Source organism: Triticum dicoccoides, chromosome 2B, assembly GCF_002162155.2.
Source record: "Triticum dicoccoides isolate Atlit2015 ecotype Zavitan chromosome 2B, WEW_v2.0, whole genome shotgun sequence".
NCBI classification, from domain to species: Eukaryota; Viridiplantae; Streptophyta; class Magnoliopsida; order Poales; family Poaceae; genus Triticum; species Triticum dicoccoides.
Window position 1 is genome coordinate 26,221,320 of NC_041383.1, and position 16,190 is coordinate 26,237,509.

Below are 16,190 nucleotides of genomic sequence, written 5' to 3' on the forward strand. Positions count from 1 at the left end.
GAGAAGAAAAAGGGCGTGGGGGTAGGTGAGGAGAGGGAAAGGGGGGCGTTGGGCGCAGGGGTACGTCAGGCAAGCTACACTTCCTATTTGATGACGGGCGTTGATCAAGCACGTGATGGGAGAGCTGAATAAAAGCGTGCGAGCTGAAGGAAAGCATGGGAGCGGGAGAAAAGCGTGGGCCTTCCTACTTTCCAAATCTGGATCAGGGGACCAAAACATGCCTAAAAAAGAGAGGCTTGCCCACTAGACGCGTCCTTTTTTGTTTGTGTTTCAAAGAAAAACCACCCAACCCAAGAGGGAGGGAGGCCCGCAGCTTCATTGGGTCTGTCTTCTCCCCACCCAACTCCTCTCCCTCTCCCTCTCGATGCCCAAGCCGCCGCCCAACTCCGGCCTCCACTCCGCCGGCGCCCGCGCCGCCGGCCCCTCCCCGTCTCGCCCTGGACGCGGATCCGCTCGAGGTGCTCAGCCCGCGGTCAGATTCGCCTTCCCTCCATCTCTTCTCGCGCCGCCGGAAACCTAGCCGCCGGCCATGGCGACCGGCCGCAGCCACAGGACCTCGACGGCGGTGTTTGCTATGGTATGGTCCCTCCTCCTTCTTCTCCTTGTCCTTCTTCCTCTCTCCCTCTCTGACCCTCACCCCGTCTCGTCTGTCTCGTCTGTGTAGGTAGGCAGGCGCCATGGAGCAGAGCTTCCCCTGCCCGCCCAGGACGCCATGGATCTTGTGTTCGTCAGGATCCTTATTCCTCCAGCAGAAGGACAAGCAGCAACACCATCAAGGTGCGCCAACCCTGTGTTTTGATTTTCGGTTTGTGTTTTTTTTCGTCCTTGGCCGAAATGGCTGAATTTCGGGAATTTTAAATTTTTCGGCAAAATCTCGGACGAAATTTCAAAATCAAAATTTGAAAATTTGGCCAAAATTTGGCCGAAATTTGGCCGAAATTCGGCCGAAATTCAAACAAGATTTGAAATAAAACAGGCCACAAATATAGCAGCGCAACAACCATCAGGTTTGATCATGTAAATTTCAGCAAATAAGCTCTAGGGATTAATAAAACTGCATCTGTCCAACATAACAGGCACACATTAGTTATAAAGTGGCCTCCAACATAACCCTTAACAGTCCAACATCAGTTCAACCATCACAGCATAGTTCAGAGTTTAAATAGTCCGGTACAGCCAACAGACTTAAAGTATTACACAGAAACAACAGCTCCAAAAGGCAACTATCAAAGTATGACATTGAAACAGCAGCTCCAAGCTTGCCTACATCCAAAAGCTTCTTGATATCCTTAGTTATTCTTCAAGTGCCATTTATGGTTTAGAGAAAACAGAGGAAGGGTCAGGATGGAGGTAGTTCTGCATCGGAATTATCTTCTGCCACTTTGTGCATTAAAAATAAAATGGACTAACAGGACAAGTGGCTAGTAGAACAATAGTCAAATTTATGCATGCTCATGAATCAAATAACAAATCTACTACAGCAATATAGTTTTTTATTCACCAAAAAGCTTCAGGAGCAAAGGTTAAATGCCTCCATATACTAGAATGATGAATTCTAGTTTACAGTTTTTACTCGAGCACAACAAAACTCTAAGGATACAAAGAAAACAACATAGACACAAACAGCCCACTATTGGCTTGGACTAGCCATTTGTCAATTGTCATACAAAAGGAAAATCAGGATGGATGTAGTTCAACATCAGAATTTTCTTCTTCCACTTTGTGCATAATGAAATAAAATGGACTAACATGGAGGTGTCTAGTGCAACAATAGTCAAGTGGTAACATTTCAGGATAACATAAATACATTGCTTAACATGACAACGAAGGCTAGGCATGGATAGAAAGTGTATACATCTAAGAAACTAGCAGCTCCAAGTAACTAAAATTTTCTAAGCAATTATCATGAATCACAAAACACTAGAAAGAAGAGACTTGCCAACAGATTTCTAAGCAACAGGGTATAGGCTGTTGATGCCCTTGGTCTTCTTCTTGACAAGCCGTACAGATCTACGGGTCTCCAAATTGCCATCTCTTGGAGGTGCGTCCTTTTCCACTTGAATTTGTGTCTCTTTTTCCACTTGCATTTGCGCCTCTTGCTGATCATGCATGGATGGAGCATCTTCCCCATCCTCACTCACCCCATCATTATCCTCACTCTCACTATCAACAAATACATTCTCTTCAAAATCACATGACAAAAGAACAACGGTCAGTTATGAAGAGTAGGTAACTAGAGAAGCAACCCTTGCTTACTTGGGTGTCCTCACATGAATGAGGAACAAAAACAGTACAGCTTAATGCTCTAGTTTAGATACTAAGGAATAAGTAATTTAAATACAACCTGATGCTCTAGTTTGCCAAAAAGACAAGTCAAAAATAATAATCTATTCTTGAGAAAGATACTGCGAAGCTTAGTTCTAGAACCACCACTTAATGGTACCGCTGAACATTGAAATTAACCATCGGTCAACATCTACTTAGTTAAATACACAACACAACTGAATTATTATTGGACGTACTGTAGATCTAAATAAATGATCAATTCAAACATGAGATGCTTCTGCAAACATACAAGCGAGTGGTTGGAGGTGATGAAAAAAACTTCACACAAGCATCATCTCAACAGCTCAAAAACAAGCACACACCCCAGATCTATGGAACGATTATATATTTTAGGATGTTCAAAATAACGTTTGTAACCCACTTTTTTGTTGGACCAAAATAAATAGTACCAGATCGTGAGCATCCTTAGTGAATACCAGATGCATGTGTGTTTCAGATTGTATACCAAACCAAAACATTGTGAGACTCCTTGGTGACTACCAGATGCATGTATATTTCAGATTAATAATCTCACTGTTGTACGTTCAACTCATCAAGACTCACTTTTTCTTAACCCCGTATGATATATGCATTTGCCGAGCCATTTACCAGGGACCTCTCCTAAATCTAAAGCAGCACAAGCAGACACAGATTATAACCAAGAAACAAAGCAACATCGATCTGAAATTGCTCAAGAACTGAAACTGCATACACGTACTGAAACTGCATCAAGAACATTTGTACCTTTCCAGTCAAGCGGACGCCCTCCATGCTGCTGCCGCTGCCCCGTGCTACTGCCTCCGTTGAACTGGTCGGCTCGCGCTCCATCAGCTCCGTTGCCGCAGCCGCCGAGCACCATGCTGCAGTCTTGGAGAAGGGCCGCAGCCGCCGAGCTCCGTTGCCGCAGTCTTCGACAGGAAGTGGATGGGGTGGAGGCGAGGAGATGTGGAGGAGGGCCGGAGAAGTGAGCGCCTTGGCCGGAGATGTCGAGGAGGGCGAGGAGATGTGGCCTGTGCGCAGCGGCGGCGCCGCACACAGGAGGACGGACATGGAAAGAGCGATTTAGGGTTAGGTAGCGTGGGTTCGTGGTTTTGTCTCAGCGGAAGCCTAACTGGAAGGCTCTCGAAGCTGGGCCGGGCAAAAAAAATTTAAACTGGGCCAAATTATTCGGCCGATAGGCCCATATATCGGGCCCTAGCGAGACGGCCGAAATTCGGCCGAAATTCATTTTTTTCGGCCGAAAATCAAAACGCAGCGCCAACCCCATTTCTCTCGAGTTCCTCTTCTTGCTCTTCTCTCCCTCTCTGACCCTCGCCTCGTCTCATCTCTGTAGGTAGGTATTGTAGGTAGGTGCCATGGAGTATAGCTTCCTCTGCCCACCTAGGACGCCGCTCCTGTGCTGGTCAAGGTCCTTCTTCCTCCGGTCGCAGTCCCAGGACAAGCAGCAGCAACAGCGCCAGCATCAAGGTCCGCCCACCTCTCTCTCTCTCTCTCTCTCCCTCTCTCTCTCTCCCTCTCTCTCTTTGCTTTCTCTCTCTCTCTCTCTCTCTCTCTCTCTCTCTCTCTCTCTCGATTTCATCTTCTTCCATCCCCTTCCCTCCCGGACGCATGCTTTTCTTCTCTGATGGGTTGGTCGCAGGACCCGACGGAGGAGGAGAAGAAGGCCCCTTCTCTTCATCAGTACCGAGGACGACCCAGCCAACCAATCAAGCAAACCAAAGGTACCATCTTCTCTTCATCCCCAAACCCCCCACCAAATCCATCATCTCCCTACCCATCCTGGGAGTGGGAGGACACTACATCTGTTTGTTGCTGATATGACGATGATGATGACGCTTTCTCTTGTCATGTGCATGTAGGATCTGCAGAAATTAGTTTGATCCTTGATCTAATTTGAAGCACTACCAACGCTATATTGAATCTGCTCTCTTTTTCAGGGATTGTTTATTGGAAGAGCAACCTTCCTTCTCAATCAATTTGTCCCTACCAACTGAGAATAAGCACCAACTATTTATTGGGATACTCATCTTTAATGCAGGTACATAGAAAGCCCTGATTTATTATATACCTATGTCCGTACCTTACCGTATTAGTTCAACATGAAACAAAAATTGTTCATGCACAATCATTTTTCTCTGATGGGCTGGGTTGGTCGCAGTCGCAGGACCCGACGGAGCAGGAGGAGCAGAAGGACACCCCACAACCTCTTATCTTCATCAACACCAAGGACGACCCCAGACAGCCCAATCAAGCAAACAAAGGTACCCTCTTCTCTTTATCCCCAATCCACACCAAATCTATCATCTTCTGTTGTTGATACAGAGGATGCTTTCTCTGTAAATCACTCCCTAGTATGATGCTTTCTCTGTACGTACATCTGTATGTTGTTGATACAGTAGAATGATGCTTTCTTTCTCTTGTCAATGTGCTAGTATCAGCACGCTAATACATCCTCTTTTTTTTCCTTTCTTGCTTTCTCTCTTTCCGATTTAAACGTGGTGGGCACATCCTCTAGTAGGAAGCTGTTTTTTTCTCTTTGCTTCATCTCACAACCACTTATACTTCTCGGATTCTTCTCTTCTCTTCTCTTCAGAGGATAGGAGAGGATACGATGCTAACTCTTGAGTCAAAACAAGACAAGTTTTGCAGCGTCCAAGTAGCAAATTCCAACATCCACTTAGCCACACAAAAATATTGTGTGTCTATAGCTGAGATAACAGTGGAGCAATTCAAAGGATTTATAATTAACCTATGCAATGTATGCACGATGTAGTTGATGTAGTTTCAAGCAACAAGCATGGATAACTTTCTTCTCTGTGTCATGTCACTTGCCTGATAATTCTCTTTGTAATGTCACGTATATACCTGATAAAGCATGTTTGCTTTTGGCTTCTCTATCATTGATATCTTCAATGATGCAATCCGAATTATGCAGAGATAACTCCAGTCCTCACTGTAATGTTAGGCCTTTGGCTTCAAACTGATTACTTTAGTTCTATTAAACCAAGGCACAGTAGGAAACCACACTCTTTAGTTTCGAAATTGCATACTGAATTCGGATCACGTCGATTTTATTTTACCAGTTTGGTTACATTCCGCTTTTATTTCCCCTTTCTCTTTCTATCTTTCAGATTTGAACATGCTCAGATACTTGAGCCAGAAGGTAGCTTTTATTAATTAATTTGATTGAAATTTCTCTTCTTCGGTTTATAAGAACCATGAACCTTCTTTGTTTACCTGATGATAAGTGCGCTGGAACACAATGTTATTCAGCGGCCGTCGTATGCTGCGACCAACCGAGTAATTTTTACCAGGAGACTGTTCGCGGTTGCGTTCTTCAGGTGTGGAGATTTCAGTTCTTGGTATTGGTGTACGCTTCCAGCAAAATCTGTGAATAATCCGTCAACCCCCATTGTATTTATTCAGAAATTGTACTCGGCATAGGGATCCTGATGAAAGTTGAAGTGCAGAAACTGGTTCTCGTTCCTCTATGTGTAAGGGGTGTACCTGCAGAAACAATGGAATGCAGTTTAACATGATGCATCAAGATGCAAGCTACATGCCATCAAATGTTGTTGACATGTATTAGGGTAACAATTTGGTCCTTAGGGATCATTTATAGCGGTCTTATAAACTAATGATAGTTAAATCTGAGCTTATGAAAATATATTGCGGTGGTTAGTTGGACAGAACTTTAAATGAAAGCATTGACCAAGCAGGACACAGCTGACAGTTCCTGATGCCGTGGGCAGTCATATCATGTGTTTTCTTCCAATGATTTCAGTAAAAATTGGCCAAATCCTAATGAGATTAAATATACTCCTTCCATTCACAAATATAAGATGTTCTATCTTTTTTGTGAACGGAAGGGACATTTCATTGGTTCTTCTGGTGATTCATATATTCAAAGTGACCAAACGATACTTAAATAAAACAAACGCTGAAGGTGGTCTGAACTTACGTCGGCCTAACATGAATTACGTTTTGAGCATGCATGTAAATAGTAGCTCTAGACAATTGTAAGGAATACAAACAAATATCACACCTGGAGATTATGAGCATGCGTCCCTGCAACAAGATCACTTGGTTCCAGCAAATAGTTTTTTGCAACTGGAACAATTAATAGTATCTTTCCATGGGCTGAGGCCAACAACATACTCCCTCCGTCCCATAATATAAGAAAGTTTTTGACACTAGTGTAGTGTATAAAACGTTCTTATATTTTGGGGAAGAGGAAGTAGTTACTAATATATGCAAGATAGTCATCTGAAGTGTGACTGTTGTTCTGTTTAAGAACATTCTGTTTTTATGTGTTATAAGTTGCACACTGAATCCTCCTGCTACCTTACTGACGTTGACAAGTGCTCTTGTGCAGTCCATATGCTAGCTCTAGCCGCCACCGCGGACGCCGGCTCCTCAAGGAGATCTTCCTCGACCTCATTGGCAAGGTGACGCCTCCTGGCCATGGCTGGTGGCTGAGGTGTCGTCTCCACCGCGAGGGCGGTGCTTGGTATGAGTCCCTCCTCCCGTTCTCTCCTTCTTTCTTCTTCTTCTTCTCTCTCTCCCTGACCCTCGCCTCGTCTCGTCTCGTCTGTGTAGGTAGGCGCCATGGAGCGGAGCTTCCTCTGCCCGCCCAAGACGCCATGGATCTTGTGCTCCTCAAGCTCCTTCTTCCTCCACCACAAGGACAAGCAGTAGCAGCAGCATCAAGGTCCGCCCCCTCTCTCTTTCTCTCGATTTCCTCTTCTCCCCTTCCCTCCCCTTCCATTCCATGAAGCATGCTTCTCTTCTCTAATAGGTTGGGTTGCTCGCAGGAACCGACGGAGGAGGAGGAGGACCACCTACGCCCCCTTGATGGCCAACCGCCACGACCTCATCTCTTCTCTTGTCTTCATCAACACCAAGGACAACCCAACAACCCCCATCAAGCAAGCAAGCAAAGCTACCATCTTCAATCTCCATCACCAATCCCCACCAAAACCTCAGAGTCAGAGCTGCAGCATTCGGAATTAGGATGACCATCACGGTACATCTATTGTTGATACTAGTATGATGCTTTCTCTGTCTTGTCATGCGCTACTAGTATGATGATGACTTGTTCTTCTTCCCTGTGTAGTGTAGTGCACCTTGTTGCAGATTCAGCACGCCATCAGATGGAACCATCAAGGGAGCTTCTTTGACCTCAATTGGTTCTTGGTAAATGACGTGCTAACTGTTAATGGTTGCTGTCAAACGACCTGGTTTTTGACTAATGCTTCATTAGGTAGCAGCTAGCTATGTACCTGGTTTATAACATAATACTATTAGGTTGTTGGTGCAGCAGAAATCTGCACGGACATGTACCTCTCATCAAGTTTCAATCTCTACTCTCATTGTTTCCATATAAAATGCCTACTGAAGGTTGGGGTCGCTGCACTTTTGAGATTGAGGAAGTCATGAAAGATGCCTAGGTATTGACGGCATGACTTGAAACACACAATTTTTTTTTGCATTGATGAGACACGTAATGCGCCAAAACTGAAGTTTGGTTGGTTTTGAAAGTCCAATTATTGGGTTACTGACCAAAATACTCAGATCTCAGGAGCATGTAGGATATGCAGAAATTATTTCTTGTCACGTGCATTTGAATTTAGGACAGAACATCTGTTGTATCAGATACGGTGATGCTTTCTTTGTCTTGTCATGATCTAGTAGTATGAAGCTGACTTGTTCTTCTTCCCTGTGTAGTGCAGTGAACTATGCTGCAGTTGGAGCACGCCATCGACACCATCAAGGGCTTCTTCAACCTGAAGGTGATGTGTCGGGAGAGGAAGGTTGCCTGCTCGCTCGATGGCGCGGTTCTGCTCCGCTGATTGTTTCATCAGAGGACGCGATGGATGATGAGAAAGATTCTCCCGCCAGTCTTCTCTTCATCAACACCAGGAGCAACCATGAGCAGCACTCAAGCACAGAGTAAATTGCACAAAACCATCACTTTGAAGGTTAGGTTTGCGAAAAACACTACAATACATTTTTTTTGCAGAAAACACCGTGTCTACGGTAATCTTTTTGCAAATAACACTGATCGGCGGATTAGGCTCGTTTGAGCACGTTTATGACAGGTGGGTCACATTTTTTGCTTACGTGGCATCACATTTCATGCCAATGGGTTTTAATCTAAATTCAGAAAGTAGTCCCTAGAAATTTATGTATACACCCCTGAATCAAAATGCAAAATCACAATCAGCCCCCCACGTGCATAAAACCAGTAGCACGGCGGCCATGGGCTCTCGTCGCTGGCTGGGGCGGCGCCCATGGAGGCTTGGGGCGGCTCATGGACCTCCCGGCGGCGAGGTCTAGCACCTCCTCTTCTCTCTAATTGGTGCTGGGGCGAGCTCGATTTGGATGGATTGGGGCGAGCCTGGTTTGGATCTCGGGGCGACCAGGATGGCTCCAGCATGTGCACGTTGCCCCACTGTCGCCGTAGTCGGGGCGCCCGCCGAAGGGCCGCGTGGGCAGCCGGGGAACCAGGTCGGCAGCCGGGGAACCAGGTCGCGGTCAAAGGTGCCGTCATGGGGCACATCGAGGTGTTGTCGCCGTCGTCGGGGCGCCCGCGAAGGGCCACGCTGGCGGCCAAGGAACCAGGTATGGCTGGTGCTGCCGCCGCCGAAGGGCCTTGGGCACCGGCTGCAGGGCTGCGCCTTGCCCTCCGGCTGCAGGTTGAGGCTCCGGGTGCGCCTTGCGCTCCGGCTGCAGGTCGAATTGGATGTCACCGGATCTGTCGTGGGGTGCGGAGGTGGAAGCAGATGTCGCCGGATCCGGTGTGGGGTGCGGCGGTGGAGCCGGTGAACCTGTGGTGGCGCGGCGGGATCCCGGGCCGCGTTGGTGGGCGGCAGGGAGTGCCGGCGGCAGGCGGCGGCGGTTCAATTTTTACAGAGAGGGGAGAGAGATGGAGAAGAAGAGAGGGGTGCATGTGTAAAATTCACGCCATGTAGGCAAAAAATGGAGCCCACCTGTCATAAACTCACTTAACTGAGCCTGATCCGCCGATCAGTGTTTTTTGCAAAAAGATTACCGTAGATGTGGTGTTTTTTGAAAAAAAAATGTATTGTAGTGTTTTTCGCAAACCTAACCTTCAAAGTGGTGGTTTTGTGCAATTTACTCCTCAAGCACAGGTACCCTCCTCATCCCCACTAAATCGGTTGTCTTGTTAACCTGGGAGTGGGAGGTGCATACATCTCGTTCGAAAGTAGGATGTATCACTAGTTTCTAAAACCTGGAGCAGTAATCTGCTTAGTTGTTGAACAAGCCTACGTGATTTGCATAGCATCGATACACACATTGATGGTCCAGGCCCTGTATTGTTTAGTTTGAGCTGTAAACAAACTCATCAACTGAGCTAGTCCGTTTGGGGGCGGGTGCTTCATTAACCTCCTATACGGATTTGTTTTCTTTCTAGAAAAGAAAATATAGTATGCATGCTTCTACCTTTCAATGCTTGGGACATTAAGAACTGACTGGGCATCTTTGAAACTAAAAGTCAGCAATGAGTTAGGCTAACTGCTAATGGTTGCTTCTTCGACCTCAATTGGTTCTTGGTAAATGATGTGCTAACTGCTAATGGCTACTGTTAAACGATTTGGTTTTTGACTAATGGTTCATGGTGACCCATGCGTCTGGACTACTCTGTACTACTACTATTGATCAACATTTGGTGCTATTGAATTCTAGATGATTTTCGTTTTTATAATACAATACTGTTAGGTTGTTGGTGCAGCAGAAATTTGCACGGACATGTACCTCTCATCAGATCTGTACTCTCATTTCCATATAAAATGCCTCTTGAAGGTTGGGGTCGCTCCACTTTTGAGTTTGAGGAACTCATGAAATATGCCTAGGTATTGACGGCATCACCTGTAACATAAAAAAATATTGCATTAATGAGACACGTAATGCGCCAAAACTGAAGTTAGGTTGGTTTTCAAAGTCCAATTATTGGGTTACTGACCAAAATACTCAGATCTCAGGAGCATTTAGAATATGCAACAATTATTTCTTAGGGATAAGTATATTTTTCGTCCTCGAACTCTTCCGAGAGTTTAGAAATCGTCCCTTAACTCTAAACCGGAGAGTTTTCGTCCCTCAACTATCAAAACCGGATAGTTTCCGTCCCTCGTGCGGCTTCGGGCGGTTTTCGTCCGGGATGAACAGTAAATCAGTGAACGATAAAATCGAAAAAATAGCAAAAGGTAAATAAAAAATCTGAAATTTTACAGCATCGAAGATAATCTGGTGCGCAAGACCCGTGCAAAATTTCATGGTGTTTCGACATTCAAGCAGCTCGTGGCACACAAAAAACTGTAAATATGTACGTCGGTGAACAGTAAATTAAAAAAATAGCAAAAAAATTCAAAAAAATATGAAACATTTTGGCATCAAAATGCTCAGGTACGCAAGATGCATGCAAAATTTTGTGATCAAATGACATACGAGGAGCTCTAGCAAAAAAAACAAAATAGCGCACTTTTTTTAAAAAATAAATCTGAGCCAAATTTTGTTTCTTTTTGTCACGAGTTCGTACAATACCCAAACATCACGAAAACTTGCACGCACGTTGGGCACCCAAGCCTCTTTTATTCCAAAAAAAATCATACCGCTTTGAATTTTTTTGCTATTTATTTTGAATTTACTGTTCACTTACGTACAAATTTATAGTTTTTTGTTTGCCACGAGCTGCTCGAATATCAAAACACCACAAATTTTTGCACGTGTCTACCCACCAAAGTATCTTCGATGCTCTAAAATTTTAGATTTTTTTGATTTTTGTTGCTATTTTTTTGATTTTACTGTTCACCCCGGACTAAAACTGCCCGAAGCGGCACGAGGGATGAAAACTATCTGGTTTTGATAGTTGAGGGACGAAAATTCTCCGGTTTAGAGTTGAGGGATGATTTCTAAACTCTGGGAAGAGTTCGAGGACGAAAAATATACTTATCCCTATTTCTTATCATGTGCTTTTGAATTTAGAACAGTACATTTGTTGTATCAGATACGATGATGCTTTCATTGTATTGTCATGTGCTAGTGGTATGATGCTGACTTGTTCTTCCTCCCTATGTAGTGAACTATGCTGCAGTTCGAGTATGCCATCGGCACCATCAAGGTCTTCTTCAACCTGAAGGTGCTGCGCCGGGAGAGGAAGGTTGCCTGCTCGCCCGATGGCGCGGCTCTACTCTGCTGATTGGTTCATCGTATGACGTGACAGACGAGGAGGAGAAAGATTCTCCCGTCGGTCTGCTGATGGGTTCGTCCTAGGAGAACCTCTTCTCTTCTCTTTATCAGCATCGAGAGCAACCACGAACAACACTCAATCACAGGTACCCTCCTCAACCCCACCAAATCTTTTGTCTAGTTAACCTGGGAGTGCGAGGTGCATACATCTCGTTTGAAATTAGGATGTACCACTAGTTTCTAAAACCTGGAGTAGTACTCTGCTTAGTTGTTCAACAGGGATTCGTGATTTGTATAGCATCGATAGACACAGTGATGATCCACCCCTTGTTTTTATTGTTTCAGCTGTAACTAATTCATCAGTTGAGCTAGCTAGTTTCATTAACCTCCTATGTATTTATTTGCTTTGTAGGAACGAAAATATAATATGCATGTTCCTATGTACTCCCTCCGTTCCAAAATACTTGACCCCCACTTGTCTACATATGGATGTATCTATACTTGTTTAGTGTCTAAATACATCCATCTCTAGACAAATGAAAGTCATCTAATTTGGAACGGAGGGAGTATATATATATACAGAGGCGTTTCTTTTCTTTTGCTGCTGTATATATACAGAGACCATTATTTTTTTGCTTCTGCAATCACACTGGTTATTGTTTAGCAATCAAATGATGTGCCGATCGATGGCCTCAATTGGCTCTCGGTAACTCCACTGATGATATAATGTTGCCATCTCCTCCTGCAGCTTTGAAACTTAGTCAGCCATGTGTTGGGCTGGGAAGCCTCTGCTTCTCACTTGTGAGATCAACATTGATGTTGATTTTCTCCTGTGTAGAGTACGTACAGGCTGGATGGATACAACTCTTATTCTTTTTAGCAAAAAAATGGCACGACGGTTTCAGTTTGAGAGTACGTGTAGGCTTAATTTTGTTGACTACTTGATACAGCTGCTGTCACATACCACTTCTCAGATACTAGATCATTGTGTTATACTAGTATACTTGTACTGATATCTTTTCTACTACTGGAGGCGGCAGTTCAACGACATCGGCATCCACATCAGGCGTGTCAACCGACAAAAACAGGAGCTACGTCGTCCTGGCAGGCTCCCTCTCTTGCCTGAGCACCCTTTGCGATGAGGTGGTGGCTGTCTCGTCCTCGGTTCTGGTGAGTTTGTAGTCTCCTCACTCTCTCCCCTTAAGCCCCTGAGATTGTCCTGGCCCTCGAGCTGTGGCTGATTGTGGTGTAGACCCTGTTAAGCCTGCGTTGCAGTAGCAGTTTCTTTATGGTTTATAGTCATCCAAGTATTCCTGTTATTTTCACTATTTTAGTTAGCAGACTGTATTCTTGAAAGTTTGCATATTAATTAGTGCTTCATGTTTGTTAGGGTGGAGTGTTGCTAAATGTTCTTGTTGTAAGAAGACTCCGGGTGATATTACATTCGCTGTTCAAAGATATTGTTTGGATGTTGGATAAGATATACTTAAGCAAAGTTATGTTTTTGATTTATTTAAACATTGTCAAATGGATGTGATCCATCGATAGTTGAGTGGGCTAGTGTTGCACTTGTCGGATCAGATTTTGTAAATCTGTTCTTACAGTGCTTGTTCACACTCTGGACTTGTTTTGAAAATTGTGTCATTCCCATAGGAGATTATTGCTGGATATAATGCCTTGTCTTGTGTTCATAAGATCTGACTTGGAAGGCACTTGCAATTATGCTGATTTACACCCTTTTGGCTGTTATGCACATCATGTTTTGGTTCAGTTTGTATTGGAGCATCCCTTTTGGGTGTTCACTTTTTTCTATGAGTAGAAAAGATATGCTTTCTAGTAGTAGTACACAGATCTGAACAGTACAGATGGCAGGACTACCAGATTGTCTTGAGCTTATCCTTGTTTTTCTGAGATGGAATAGTGCTTGTCCTGTTGCTAGAAAATGCGGAACTTCATTTCCTTGAGAGAAATGTCAATGCCAAGAGCTTTATTCGGCATTATTGAAAATCTTAAACATAAACAAAAGTTGATAATCTCTTGGCATTATTTAAAATCTTAAACATAAACAAGATTCGGTAATCTCTTCGCATTATTTAAAATCTTAAACATAAACAAGATTAGATAATCTCTTCGCATTATTTAAAATCTTAAACATAAACAAGATCATTATTCATTAGCTAATCTCTATTAATAATGTGTTCTTTTTCTGATATGGAGCTAATGCTGTAGCTATGGCTTTTTTGTGATTTATAGTCATGCTCGTGATGTTGCTAGGGTGGTTGAAAGTCATGTTGTAGTAGGCTCTTTTGCTATTGGATGACACACTCTTGGCTGGCTTGGATTTCTAGTCTCTCTCAGATCCCCTAATTTATGTTTTTGTTTGATTCAGAGCAGCAGGCGCCCTTTATGGACGACATCGACGAGGAACATATGGGACCACACGCCCAAGCTGTCGAGCTCGACGAGGACGTCATCGGGTCATACGTCAACATCGAGGTGATGATGACACTGACACCCCACACAAGGTTGCTCTCTGCTCCGCCCTCTCACCCAAGATGCTTTATTTTTTCCAAGTTATTGTTACTCTGCCTCTAGCATAGTTTCTAGACACTCGCATCATGCTCCTGTTCACAATGGACTAGTTTCTAGCTCTAGCCTAGTTGTTACTTCAAATTGAGTTAGTCTCCAAAGTTCCATGGTGTGAACTTGCATGCACCGCATGAGTTTCTATACTGTGCGATCCTTTTTGGAACATAGCCTAGTTATTTTGTTTGAGCCGTTGATTGTTTGTCCAGGGGAGATGAAAATGCATCTATGATTAGAAAATCCGCGACAGAACATAGGTGCATTGTGTACTACCATTCTTTTGTGCAATGGCAATTGGATTTGACATTATTTTTTCAATCGCTTGTGCTGACAAACTGAACATGGTACTGCTGACATCATAGTTGTAGTTGATACATTCTTGGTGGTGTTTCTATCAGCCAATGGTAGTGCATATGTAGGCTTTTAGGTTGATGTGAGTCCCTGATCTCTCCTTCCAACTATGTTTGCTCTGGGAACTAGGTTTTGGACTGGGAGCTCTGGATTGTGGAATACAACAAGTGCATCATATATAATCTTGTTTGTTCTGGCTGACTATGGGAGTGATCAATGTATTAATTATGCTTAGTGAAGCCCTCGTTTGCATGATTAGAAGATAGTTCAAGTTATCCGGGGACCCAACAAACCAAAACTTGCTTTTGTTCTGATCTGATTAGGTACAAATATGTAATAAATTGAATCTCATTTCGTTGAGTGGAATTTCAGAACATGGCTTTTGTGAATGACTTTGCAGTTCTGAACTTAAAAGACTACTCTTTCTGGTGGCCATTCCCATAGGAGATTATTGGTGGATAAAATGCCTTGTCTTGTGTTCATATAGAAACTTGACTCTGGTTCTTTGGATGTTGTTATTGTTACAGGAGAGCATATCTGACTCGACGCCATGGGGTTGTTCGTGGGGAGCACCTCGTCACCAAGCGTGTGTGACGGCTAGAGGAGGTGGAGGAGCTCTTTGCCCCTGCCTCCTCTCTCCAGCGACTGATGGCTGCTTCCTTCTCCCTTGCCAGGGGGCGTACATGGTGCGCTTCTCTCCCTCCCATGCATGCACCCCCAGATCTGACTTCGATGGCACCTGCAATTGTACTGATGATCCCTTTTGGATGTTATGCACATCACATTTGGTTCAGTTTACTACTGGGGCATCCCTTTTCGATGTCCACTTTCTTCAATGGATGAATACGCAACAACATTTTTTGGTTCAAGCAAACTCAGTTTTCTCCCTGTTTGTGTATGAGGAACATTTTTTTGTTCAAGCATCCTTATTAACAAAACTATGCATGTCCAATGGAAAGCATATTTTAGTCTCCTAAGTTTGAGATACACTCGAGTACACATGTTGCACGTTTTTCGTGTAACTGAATGACAGGGGATTGGAAGTCCTACAAGGTCCCAGCCTCCCAGCACAGGAGAGCAACCTCTGTCTACCCAAGCACCCTAGAGCAGTCGACATGATCACTGGAGTCAGCGGTTCAAATGGCGGCATCCACATTAGGCATGTGAACCGGCAATAATAGGAGCTACACCGGTGGTGTTCATCAGTGTGTTGTGCTTGGTGGAGCACTCATTTGCATGATTAGAAGATAGCTCAAGTTCTCCGGGGACCCAACAACCCAAAATTTGCTTTGGTTTTGATTTGCATAGGTAGAAATATATAATAAGTTGGCTCTCATTTCATTGGGTGGAATTTCAAAACATGGCTTTTGTGAACGACTTTGCATTTTTGAGCTTAAAAGAGCAATCTTTGGTGGTCTCCATTCCCGTAGGAGATTATTGCTAGATAAAATGCCTTGTCTTGTGTTCATAGAGAAACTTGACTTTTGTTCTTTGGATGTTATTATTGTTACAGGAGAGCATATCTGACTCGATGCCATGGGGCTATTTGTGGGGAGCGCGTGTGGTGGCTAGAGGAGGTGGAGGAGCTCTTCCCCGTGCCTCCTCTCTTCAGCGACTGGTGGATGCTTCCTCCTCCCCTCCGAGCGGCCGTATATGTAGAGCTTCTCTCCCTCCCCTGCACCCCCAGATCTGACTTGGATGGCACTTGCAATTGTACC

At 44.2% G+C, this 16,190-nt stretch overlaps 1 protein-coding gene, 1 long non-coding RNA gene and 1 pseudogene across 2 annotated transcripts; 2 read left to right on the forward strand and 1 right to left on the reverse strand.

Annotated features, from left to right (window-relative positions):
- Positions 1–1,663: 1,663 nt before the first annotated feature.
- LOC119366910 lies at positions 1,664–3,535 on the reverse strand. The gene is made up of 2 exons (XM_037632590.1): positions 3,070–3,535; positions 1,664–2,182 (listed from the first exon to the last, which is right to left on the reverse strand). Exons 1-2 carry the CDS (start codon positions 3,182–3,184, stop codon positions 1,950–1,952), a joined length of 348 nt encoding a protein of 115 aa, XP_037488487.1. The 5' UTR covers positions 3,185–3,535; the 3' UTR covers positions 1,664–1,949.
- Positions 3,536–6,723: 3,188 nt separating this feature from the next.
- On the forward strand, positions 6,724–7,338 carry LOC119366911. Its single transcript, XR_005176136.1, has 3 exons — positions 6,724–6,835; positions 6,925–7,036; positions 7,140–7,338. It is a non-coding gene; the product is annotated as an uncharacterized LOC119366911 (long non-coding RNA).
- Positions 7,339–8,876: 1,538 nt separating this feature from the next.
- The window catches only part of LOC119360303, a 38,104-nt pseudogene continuing 30,790 nt past the window's right edge, over positions 8,877–16,190 (forward strand).

What these genes read in the sequence shown, in the direction of transcription:
- LOC119366910 (XM_037632590.1), bottom strand. Translation starts at nt 3,184, where the DNA reads ATGGTGCTCGGCGGCTGCGGCAACGGAGCTGATGGAGCGCGAGCCGAC. An exon ending in GCGTCCGCTTGACTGGAAAG is followed by an intron (nt 2,183 to 3,069) that starts GTACAAATGTTC and finishes GTGATTTTGAAG; the next exon opens with AGAATGTATTTGTTGATAGT.